Source organism: Monodelphis domestica, chromosome 4 (genome assembly GCF_027887165.1).
Source record: "Monodelphis domestica isolate mMonDom1 chromosome 4, mMonDom1.pri, whole genome shotgun sequence".
Lineage (NCBI taxonomy): Eukaryota > Metazoa > Chordata > Mammalia > Didelphimorphia > Didelphidae > Monodelphis > Monodelphis domestica.
The window spans coordinates 90,210,213-90,222,786 of record NC_077230.1 but is presented as its reverse complement, the minus strand read 5'-3'; the positions used below and the strand labels follow the sequence as shown (position 1 = coordinate 90,222,786).

The window sequence follows — 12,574 nt, the reverse complement described above, 5'->3', positions numbered from 1 at the left end:
TCCAATTTCATCATTTGATGGATTAGGAATTTGTTGTTGGGTCTTTTTAGTTTTATATGACTCTCCATCACCTCATTTGGTGTTTTCTTGGCATATATACTATAGTGGTTTGCCCTTTTCTTTGCAAACTAATTTGACAGATAAGGAAACTGAGGCAAACAGGGTTAAGTGACTTGGCCAGGGTCACATGATTAGTAAGTTTCTAAGGTCAAATTTGAACTCAGGAAGATGAGTCTTTCTGCCTCCAGGCCAAGACCTCTACGTACTGTGCCACTCCACTGCCTAATGTTGAGAAAACTGAACTTTAAATAAGCAAAGTGACTTGCCCCAGGTCCCATAGAGAGTCAATGTCAATGCTAGGATTTGAACTCAGGTTCCCTAATTCCACCCAGTCCACTTTATTATGCTACTGGACTAGATCATCTCTAAGAGGTCTTCCATCTCTAAAGTCTGTGATCCTGTAATTTAATCTCTTTTGGCTTCAGATTCCTCAAATGTAAAATTAGGATAATTATATGCAGGATTATTATGAGAAGCAAATAAAAATATTTGAAAATTACTTTGAAAACCTTAAAGTGACTTATAATTGTCAGCTATTGTTTTTGTTATTATTATGCTATAAATTCCTTTGCCTAGCACTCAAGGCCTTCTTATGATCACTTACCACTCTATCTTTCCAGTTTTCCATATTCTTCCATCCACATATCAAGCAGTTCTCAAACTTTTTGGTTTCATGACCCCTATATTTTTCAGAATCAGGAATTCAAAAACATTATTTTGGCACAGCAATACTCTTATTAGGTTTGTATTTCAAAGAGATCCAAGAATAAGGAAAAGACATAGCAGCTCTTTTGTGGTGGTAAAGAATTAGAAATCAAGGAGTTCTTGTGGTATATGATTGTGCACAATAATATTATGTTGTAAAAAATGGGCAGCTAGGTGGCTCAATGCTTAAAATCAAGCCTGGAGATGAGAGGTCCTGGGTTCAAATTTGACCTCAGATACTTCCTCACTTTGTGACCCTGAAAAAGTCACTCAACCCCAGTTCTCTAGCCCTTCCCACTCTTTTGTCTTGAAATGGATACTTACATAAAAGTTAAAAATGGAAAAAGAGGAACAGCTGGGTGGCTCAGAGGATTGAGAGTCAGACCTAGAGACAGGAGGTCCTAGGTTAAAATCTGGCCTGAGACATTTTCCAGCTGTGTGACCCTGGGCAAGTCACTTGACCCCCATTGCCTAGCCCTTACCTCTCTTCTGCCTTGGAACCAATACACAGTATTGGCTTCAAGACAGAAGGTAAGGGTTTAAAAGAAAAAGAAAGGAAAAGAAGAGAAATGATGAGCAGGATGTTTTCATAAAAACCCAGAAAGACCTACATGAACTGATATGAAGTGAAATAAGTAGAAGCCAGAGAACATTGTACAATGACCAGATGTGAATGATTTTGCTATTCCAGTAATATAATGCTTATAGTAAAAAAGTTATTCACCTCCAGAGAAAGAACTAATGGAACGTGAGTGCAAATTGAAGCATACTTTTAAAAAATTGCTCCTTTTTTGTTGGTCTGTACTTTCTTTCACAACATGGCCAATATAGAAATGTTTTGAATGACTGTACAGATATAATTTATAACAAATTTCTCACTTTCTCAAGGGGGGGAGGGAAGGGAAAGACGGGAAGGAAAGAATTTGGAACTCAAAAGTTCAAAAAACAAATGTTAAAAATTCTTTGTTAATTGAGAAAAAAATTAATTTAATTAAATTAAAATTTTATTTATGACCCCCCAAAAGACTGTTTACATGAGTTACATTTATCAATATTTTATCCTATTTAAAACAAAATATCTTAATATTACTATGAAAATAATTTTGACTTCTCATATCCCATGAAAGGGTCTCAGGGACTCCTCAGGGACTCCGGGATCTGCTGAATACACTTTGAAAACTGCTCTTCTACATGAGAGCTAAATTGGGCTCCTCTGATTCCATCAAGATTACATTCTATCATAAGCTGAATGATACTCCTATAATCTTGGGCAATCACTTCCTTTCTCTGAGATCTCAGATCTTCCCTCTGTAAAAGAAATGAATTGAACTAGATGATCCCACCCTCCAACCACCCCCTCCCTTGAACACGAGGCTTCTTTCAGCTTTAACAGTCTGGGATTTGGGGCCAGTGTTCTCGAGGTCTCCGTCTCCTCACCTCCCAATCCCCCAAGCCTCACAGGACACAGCCCATCTTGTCCTACCCAGAAGCCAAGGGATGCCCTCAGGTAGCTCGCTCCTGCCATGATTCATGGACCTAGTTGCAAAAATCCCTAGTTATAGTCAGTTCTGGGGTCAGAAGCTCTCTCCCATCCCTGCTCTCAAGCCCAGATGTTTTTTACTGTTAAACAAACACCTGGAAATAAAAATATTGATGCTAATATATAGGATGAACCTAAAAAGAGCTTTGAGCCTCTCTGCACAAATTGGGCTTTCTGTTCAGAAACGGAGCCAAAATAATAGTGAGCATGGTGAGCTAGCTAAGAAGATGCCATGCTGCTGTTGCATACATATCCACTGGTCATAACAATAGGAGCCTCCTTGGAGCAGTCCCATGGCAGTGCCAAAGGTTTCACTGGGAAGACTGACCCGCCCTAGGGACCCTTCTCTAGAAAAGTACAGACACGTTCCACGGCTCTCTAGGGCAGTCCTAGCCATTTCAGGATACCAGTCAAAGCCCAAAAGACAGGTGATGCTATTAATAGCCAGCAAAGTTAAGTTGTACGTAGACCTAAAAACTATTCCTTGAAGAGAAAACCCTTGGGCTGCCCTGTCAATTATTCCCGTCCATCTGTACTCAATGTCCCTTCCAACTCCAGGGCACTGCCATTAAACTATTTATTATGAGGCAAGCACTCTACTAGATTAACTGAAGAATTCACTCAGTTCTGTTTCAGGCATGTCTGACTCTTCATGACTCCATTTGGCATTTTCTTGGCTAAGTGGTTTGTCATTTCCTTCTCCTGCTCATTAAAGATGAGGAACCAAAGCAAACAGAGTTCAATGACTTGCCTGGGATCACCCAGCTAGTGTCTGAGGCTAGATTTGAACTCATGAAGATGATTCCAAGCTTAATGCTCCATCATCCACTCCGCCGAGCCACCCCAACTCCAACGTGACCCTTTGGCTTCCCTCAAGTACTGTCTCCTGTAGGAAATAGACTACATCCTTTCTCCTATTCTCTCATGCTGTCCAATGATCTTTCTTGCATCCCTGGAAATGCACCATCCTTACTTCCTCCCCTCCCCGGTAGAACATAAGACCCTTGAGGGTGGGATCTTTTTTTCATTCTGTCTTACTATTCATAGCATTTAGCATGGTACTTTGCAGGTGGTAGGAATTTAGTAAACACTGTTTATGTTAAATTTAGATGTACTGTTATTGGGGGATGTCTCTAACAATTTAACTCTTTAATTTAATTACTGCATTCAATTTTATCCAACTATCCCCAAATTCAGTATACATTTACATTTAAAAAAAAATAAAGAGTTCATTGAAAAAGGAGAGCCAGTACCTGGAATGTGTCCACATTTTATTTATAATTCACACTTGCTATCACCCAATTTTGTTTAGGTGCAGCCTAGTTGACTTTTAAGCCTTGTTTTTTTGCTGGTTTGCACAGAGAGCCCATTCAGTCTTTCTTTTTAAAGTGCAAGCTTCATTGACTTTTTTTAGTATCACTGTCAGTCTGAAAAGACTCTCTCCAAATGGGCTTGACTCTCACTATGTCTCTTATAATGCCTCTCTACTCATATACACATCCTTCTAGTACAAGTTTAATCACCTCTTGCCTGGACTTTTTGTTGTTGAGCTGTTTCAGTTGTGTCTGACTCTTCATGACACCATTTTGGGTTTCTCTTGGCAAATATACTGGATATACATACAAATATACTTTTCCAGTTCATTTTACAGATGAAGAAACTAAGGCAAACAGGGTTAAATGACTTGCCCAGGGTCACACAGCTGCTAAGTATCTTGGGGTCAAATTTGAATTCACATTTCCTTGAACTCTATCTACTGTACCACTAACCTGTCTCCTAGACCATGACAACAACCTTTAAAAATAAAACTCTAACCTTTTGTCTTAGGGTACAAATATACATCCCCCAAACCAAAGGATTGAAGCCTTCTCTCTGTCTCTGTCTGTCTGTCTGTCTTTCTGTCTGTCACTCTATCTGTCTCTCTGTCTCTGTCTCTGTCTCTCTCTCTCTGACATTTCTATAAGTATTGGTTCCAAAGCAGAAAAGAGGTAAGGCTAAGCAACAGGGGTTAAATGGCTTTTCCAGAGTAACATAGCTAGGAAATTCCTGAGGTCACATTTGAACCCAGAACCTCCCATCTCTAGAACTGGATCTCCATAAACTTAGCCACCTAGCTACCCTTGTAGCCTTTTTATTGGCCTGAAACCTCAAGTCGCTGCTCACTCCAAGCCATGCTTTTCACAGCTGCCCAAGTGATTTTCCTAAAACAAAGGTTTGTTGGGAATATCTCCTTACCCAATAAATTCTAGTTGACACCTATTATTTCTAGGATCAATGACAAAGTCCTTCTTGGCACTGTAATTAAGGCTCTTCAAAGCATAGTGTCTTCTGATCTCCTTACAATTTGTTTATCCCTTTCAATGATCCAGTTCTATGATCCAAATGTGTTAGCCCACTTAGTATTATGTGAATTTTGCCTCCTGTGCTTTCTCATTGGCTCGGATTCCATGGCTGAACTGCTTTCCATTCTCACCTCCATCTCTCAGCTTTCATAGCTCCCTTTAAGACTTAGCTTCAATCCGACCTTTGGTAGGATGTGTTCCCCCGTCACACTGTCCCCTCATCCCTTCCTACAGAAATATCCTTCCATTCACCCCATATATATCTTGTATATGCATAATTATTTGTGTGTTGAGTTTCCTGAGGCTAGGTATAGCATTTTTGCCTCTTCTCCCCTGTTTCCTATGGTTTTCAGTATTTAGTCTTAAGTCTGGCACTTAAATGGCTCCATTTAAGTGCATAATAAATATTTGTCAAGGGGTAATCAGGTGATTCAAAGGACAGAGAGGCATTCAAATCTGGCCTCAGACACTTCCCAGCTGTGTGACCCTGGGCAAGTCACTTAACCCCCATTGCTTAGCCCTTACCACTCTTCTGCTTTGGAACCAAAATGCAGTCGTGATTCTAAGACAGAAGGGAGAGTTTCTAAAAAAAAAAAGCAAACAAATAAATAAATATTTGTCTACTAATTGACAAAGAGAAACACCTTGGCCATATCTGATGACATATTCCTTAATCTGTACCCTCTTTGCCAGAAGGAGAGAAGTACATTTCATTGACATTACTCTGGAGTCAAGATTGGCTGCCCATTCTTTGCCCCGGAATGCCATGGAGGACATAATCTATGTAAAGAGGCAGTGTAGGTTAGTGGACTGAAGCCCTGAAATGAAAATCAAGAGATCTGGGTTCTAATCTAAATGTTGTTATAGCCTAGTTAAATGACACCTTGGATAAGTCAATTCACTTTTCACTGGGCACTGGGTATTTTTCATATGGAAAATGGGGATAATGAAAACAATTATAGCACATAGATGTAGCACCTGAAGCTGTATAAGTGTTTGATTTTTGTTTTTCACAAAAGCCCTGAGAAATAGATCGTGACATCTTTTGAACTGATGTCACAGATGACACATGTCTATGCTTTCTGTTATAGGAATGTCAGAAAGAAAGGAAAACAAACAAACAAAAAAGAAACAGCCAACTGATCGATTCCAGAGTGCTTGTAAAAGGGGCCATGTTGAGACAAATGGGCATTCTTGCCATTGTTATTCTTGCCTTCCCTCCTTCTGAACCCAGCAATGGGGCTGCCACCGGTCCTACCTGATGCCTGGACCTCCATAATGTACTGGTGCAGATCCTGGCCCTGCTGGATGACTTCGAAGGTCATGTTGTTCATGGCCAGCTTCCGCTCCGTGTGACGCTGCAACCTCTGCTCCGCCAGGGTCAGGTCCTCGGTGTTGAAGTCATTCATTTGTCTCAGCAGGTCTTCATTCCAGGCATCCAATTCTGCCGTCACCTTTGGGGAAAACACCATCCGCATGATTTATGTGGTTAATGAGAATGGCAATCTTAGCGATGGGATAACAGTCATAACAGCTAGCGTTTGCATAGCAGCCTAAGGTCCACCCAGTGCTTCCACCCTGGAAAGTAAGTGCTATTATTATTTTCATGTTACAGAGGAGGAAATTGAAGATGGGGGTGGTTGACTGAGGTTCAATTTGAACTCAAATCTTCCTGACTCTGCTGCCTTGGAGGAAATCTGCTTTGATCTCCTCCCAGTTCCCTCACCCCCAAACTCAACTAGTAATGACCTTTCCCTTCAGACATCACACAGTGCTCTTCTTGGTAAATCTCAAATAAATTAATTAAAAGCATCATTGGTCAGACTCTTATTATGTATCAGGCACTCTGTTCATGAATATAAAAAGTAAGATAGTACAATCCCTGCCCTCAAGGAGCTGACATTCTAAAAGGGGAAAGCAACTCACACAGGTAAGTGGTAGCCATAGAGGGGTGTTGTAGTCCAAGACACAAGTGGAAGAAGGCAGCCTTGAGTTAACTCTGTATTCCTACAATACCAACAGGGCTGCTGTAAATCAAAAAACAAGGAGGCACATGGCTCAGTGGATAGAAAGCCCAGCCTGGAGAGGGGAAGAGCTGGGTTCAAATCTGGTCTCTGATACTTTTTAGCTGTGTGATCCTAGGTAAAAGTCACTTAACCCCCAGTGTCTAGCCCTTACTGCTCTTCTGCCTAAGAACTGATACAGAGTATTGATCCTCAGACAGTAGGTAAGGCTTTAAAAGAAAACAAAAGAAACAATGAAGCAGACTTGCAATAAGTTTGAGTCAACTTTATTTCTCAAGGTGAACTGCTGCGGGACCTAAATATGGGCCCTTGGGGCTAGGAGGACATAAAACCAGTTTTAAGATTTTGGCAGGGAGCTCCTGAGACTCCAGGGACCTTCCCTGAAGATTGCTTTTTCAGTTGCCAGTGACTTTTACTTACCTATTCTTTACGGGACTGCTTTTTGCTACTCTGGGGACTGCTTTTACTTGGGGGTTATTGGGTAGGTTTTTATTAAGGGAATCATTTTTTTTCTGGACCCTCAAGCACTAAATGATCCACTATATCAGATTGGGAGTCACCATTGGTGATGTGATATCTCATTCTTCTGGCTGGAGAGTACAGATCTGTGGTTCAGTCATTTTCAGTTGTGTCAGACTTTTTATGACCCCATTTAAGGTTTTCTTTATTTTTAGTCTTAAAAATATTTTATTTAATTAATTAATTTGGGGGGTTTTCTTTGCAAAGATACTGGAGTCATTTACTATTTTCTTCTACAGGCCATTTGACAGATGAGGAAACTGGCAAACAGGGTGAAGGGACTTTTCCAAGGTCACACAGCTAGTGAATGTCTAAGGCTAGATTTGAAGTCAAGTCTTCCTGACTCCAAGCCAGGCACTATCCACTGTGTCACCTCCCTGGGGTGAATGCAGATGGTGAACTGAAGAACAGGGCAAGAGCTGGAGAGCCAGGTCCAGGACAGGGGCACAAGGCACTTTGCAACAGCAAAAAAGGAAAATGATCATCTCCTGAGCACATGAGAGAGTGTATATGCTTATCTGCATTGCTATCTAATACCTCTATTAAACTGTAAGTCCCTTGAAGTCAGGAACTGTTAACGTAAAAAACCAAAACAAAACACCTTACCTTCTGTTTTACAATCAATACTGTGTACTGGTTCCAAGAGAAAAGAGTAGTAAGGGATAGGTAATTGGGATTAAGTGACTTGCCCAGGGTCACCAAGCTAGGAAGTTTCCGAGGCCAGATGGGAATACAGGACCCCATCTCTAAGCCTGACTCTCAGTCCACTGAGCCACCCAGCTGCCCTTTTGGTTTAATTTTCATAGGATCATGGATCCAGAGGTGGAAGGGACCTCACAGGTTATCTATTCCAACACCCTCATTTTACAGATAAGGAAATTGAGGTCCATGAAAGTTTCACGATATCCTTGAGAAACAAAGGTAAGGATCATCCAGATTTGGGATTTTCAGGGTGAAGGGGACTGTCGAATCCATATTTTTAAATTCTATAGTCAAATGTTCTTTCCATTGGGCTATAGAGAATCTCAGTGTTCAGGCCAGTGCTTGCTCCACTAAATAAATGTTTACTGCATTACATTGATTTGCTGTGAGGTGACAGAAGCACTATAAAAACTCATAAAACAAAGTGGTCTGGGGTCATTTGGTATATACACCTTTATAAGCCCTGAGAATATTATCATATTTTTATCATATTTATAGCTCAGTATAGTAATTGTTATTTATTATGTTGACCTTGAGTCATCAAGAAAAGGTTAAATTAAATATTTAAGGAGGAGATAAGCATGCAATTTTAGGATGATTTCCATCTAGAAATGTTTACAAGAAAATAAGTGTTGATGTTTAAAAGGGCAAACTCTCAATTGTCTAGAAAATATGACTATCCAGAAAAATCCAATTCCCAAGCAGGGCTTTGGACTGATTTTATTGTATCATTTATTGAATGGTACTAATGACTTTAATGAAGAGATAAAAGACCTTAGTTCAAACAAATAAATGATAAGAGCTGGGAATGGAAATATCAACATTGTTCTAGCTAATGAATTTGCTAATTAGTCTTCCCTTTGGACATTAGTCTTTAGTCCCATCATACACACAGGCTTCTGCTTCCTCCACTACAGTGTATCCTGGAAGCAGGAATCCCATCTTATTGTTCAAGAGCCACGTGACATAATAGGCATAGAAATGCATCTTGCATGAAGACAAACAATGATTTGATATTTGCATAACACCTTTTACTTTTTTCAAGTGTCTTCACCTCTGCTGTGTCATTTTTCCTTGCAACCACTCTGTAAGATTTTGTTGCTCTTATTCAGCCATAGAAAGATGGAGTTAATTTCACACTCACAGGTGGTTAAAGGCATGGACAGAGCTTCTGATTCTCGGGCTTATCAGCGCAATAATGGGGTCATGACATAGCCCACCATAGAGATTCCTACCCAGCCCAGAGTGATTTCTACTCCTTGGCATGGGCTTGTAGTAAAATTTTCTCTCAGAATAATCAAATTTAGATAAATAAAGTCAAAAATTTCCAAGCCAGGTAGTTAACTAGGTTTACTGGAAGAGGGCCAAGTCCTCGAGTAAAGCCAGACCCCTGATAAACATCAGGAGACCAAGCCCACTGGATGGAACTTGCTTTTATAACCTTAAAATAAGAATCTATTTTTTTCATACAAGTACACAAAATATCATTAAGACGGGATCATCCCCAATGATACATTGGCTACGGGAGGTGGGTAGGAGGAGGGGAGGGAAAGAACATGAATCATGTAACCATGAAAAAATAATCTAATTAAATAAAAATTTTCAAAAAAAAAAAAAAAGAAGACCAGATTATCCCTTCAAAGGACACAGTCACCCAGTGACAATGCTCATTGGTCAGTTCTTCTAGGAAACAATCCATATTTGTCCATAGGTTAGATCATGTAGGAAGCACCCCTTATTTGATGAGAGAGATCTTTAGATCATGACCTAAGAGTCACTTGATGGTTATATGGGGGGAGAAGGATGTTTCCTGGACCCGCTCTGGATAAGGATGGGTAGTGATGATAGTTCCATATCTAGTTATGAAACTTTAAGGTCAAGACACTGATGCAGACTCTGAACACAAGGAAAGTACATAAGCCTAAGTGAAAGCAGTTTTAAATCTTAACTAAAATATAGATGAAAAAGCCTTATAAAATCATGACATACTAATTATCTTAGAATTATAATTATGATTATCTTAAAACTATCACTAACATTAAAATGGTCTTTTTCTCACTCACAAGCACAAAGAATATATTGGAGGATGAAGTAGTAGAAAGACAGGTGTAGCTGGGGAAAAGAGGTGTAAGAGAGGTATGAGTAGGATTTTTGAACCTCAGGCAAATGGGGCAAATATAACCAACTGTGCCAGGGGCCGATGACTTGAAACATGAACTTCATTGGATGGTCTTGGAATGCTATTTATGAAATGTTATTTAAGGAAGGGACTTACTCAGCTATGTTGTCTTTTCTTTGTTGTTGTTGAGTCTTTCAGTTGTGTCTGACTCTTCATGACCCCATTTAGGGTTTTCTTAGCTAGGATATGGAGTGGTGTGCCATTTTCTTCTCCAGGTCATTTGACAGACGAGGAAACTGAGGCAAACAATATTAAGGGACTTCCCCAGGATTATACAGCTAGGAAATGTTTAAAGCTGGCTTGGAACCCAGGAAGACATATCTTCCAGACTCCAGGCCTGGCACTCAATCCACTGTGCCACCTTGCTGCCCACATCCTGTCTTTGTAACTTCTCATTTGAACCATTTTCTCTTACTTACAAAATACTTAGTTCTGTTGTTTCTCTGTTTCTAAGGACCGTCACAAGGGATGTTAATGCCCTATAAATTTGGTACCCTCAGGCAAAGCCCCATTTGACCTGCCCTAGTTAACTTAGATTTTACAAGGAGTTCTTGTATGAGATCTTGTACCAGGTGTCAATTCAGAATGAGGTGAAAAATCCAGCAACATGTATGTCATTTTGCTACAACACAACTGCTGGATTCTAGGGTTGGGTTACCAGTTGAGAGGAAAGCAGGCAGAATACACATAGCATTCCTTGCTTTGTTGGGGCTTTGGAGTCTTTTCTAAAGATAATAAAATCAGATTTTAACAAGGAATTCAACCACATGAGAGAAACCTATAAATCACTACTCACCAATCCACAGCACATTATTTTCCAATGTGCTTTCCCCACATCCCTGCAAAAAGATCACAAAAATATTGTCCCCACTGAACGAAGGAAGAAACTTTATTTCAGAGAATTGAAGTGACTTGTCCTACATAGATCACAGAGCTAGTATGAATCAGGACCAAGATTAAAATCCAAATCAAGGGTCCTTTCTACTTCTTGAAGCTGCCTCTCTGAACACCCTTATTCCAGCAAATGTAGTAGTTGTCATACAGTCATTTAAGTTGTCTCCTCTTTGGGACCCTATTTGGGGTTTTCTTGAAAAGATACTAGAATGGCTTACCATTTCTGTCTCCAGTTCATTTGACAGGTAAGGAAACTAAGGCAAACAGAGTGAAGTGACTTGTCCAAGGTCACACAGTTAGGAAGTGTAAGATTTGAAATGAGAAAAATGAGTTTTCCTGACTCCAGGTCCAGTGTTCTATCCACTGTGCCTCTTAGCTACCCAATCCCCTCACTTTATTTATAGGGAAATGAGAGGGGGGGACCTCAGATGTGAACTGTGTTATCCAATGTCTAGTGAGTAGTAACTTAGAGAGCAAATGTTTCAACCCAGATCTTTTGATGCCAAATCTGCTTCTGCTTAGGATTCCCTTCTGCTACCATGTACATGTAGCCGACTCTTTCATCAAACTGTTTTAGGGACTCGTTTTCTTTAGAAAAGTGTGATTCAGAGGAGTGAAAAAAATTCACAGGTGCTGGAGTCAAAGACCTCAGTTCCCATCTTGTCTCTGACACTTATTACCTGTGAGACATTAGGCAAATCCCTTAATCTTTCTAGGATTCAATTTCTTTACATGTAAAACGAGGACTTGGAATAAGATTAAACTATAAAGTCCTTTCTGGGATAGTTAGGAGGTGCAGTGAAATCTGGAAGATCTGAGTTCAAATCCAGGCTCAATTAATTATTAGCTGTGTGAACCTGGGGAAATCACTTAACTCTTATTTGCCTTACTTCCTCATCTGTCACATGAACTGGAGAAAGAAATGGCAAATACTCTAGAATCTTTGCCAAGAAAACTCGGTGGACAAAACTCACAGGGACCTATCGAGTTAGACAGGAGAACGACAAAATGACAATAAAATCCCTCCCAACTCTAAATCTGTGAACCTATAAGAATCCCACAGTTAAAAGTGTATTCTTTCATTCAGAACACATTCCTTACCTCTAATACTCTCCAGGCCCCTCCTTATCCACCCATTCAAGACCCTTCTGCTAATTCTTCCTGAAGCATCTTAGTCCCAGGGGATTCAATTATTAGTGAACCACTCCACTCAGCTGACTTTTAGTAAGCATTTCCTATGGGCTAGGCGATGGGGACAAAGATAATAATAGGGGAGTCACTGCTCTTGGGGAACTTACACTCAACATATACGCAGAAGAATAGACACAAGGTAGTTTGTGGAAGGGAATACTTCGAACAAATGGAGTTGGCTTTGAGTCATTTCAGTCGTATCAGTCTCTTCATGACCCATTTTGGGGTTTTCTTTGCAGAGATACTGTAGATGTTTGCCATTTCCTTCTCCAGTTCATTTGAAATATAAGGATACTGAGGCAAATAGCATGAAGTAGTTTCCCCAGGGTCATATCTGAGGCCAGATCTGAACTCAGAAAAGAGAGTCTTCTAGACTCCAGGCCAGGCACTCCATCCACTGTACCACCCAGCTTTCCCA

At 40.2% G+C, this 12,574-nt stretch overlaps 1 protein-coding gene across 9 annotated transcripts in view; it reads right to left on the bottom strand.

Annotated features, from left to right (window-relative positions):
• KALRN (kalirin RhoGEF kinase) overlaps positions 1-12,574 on the bottom strand; it is a 1,009,634-nt gene that overhangs the window by 423,069 nt on the left and 573,991 nt on the right. For all 9 annotated transcript variants that reach the window (XM_056793564.1, XM_056793558.1, XM_056793562.1 and 6 more), the window contains one exon: positions 5,906-6,101. In XM_056793564.1, coding sequence (XP_056649542.1) covers positions 5,906-6,101 — 196 coding nt within the window. The remainder of the gene's footprint in view (positions 1-5,905; positions 6,102-12,574) is intronic.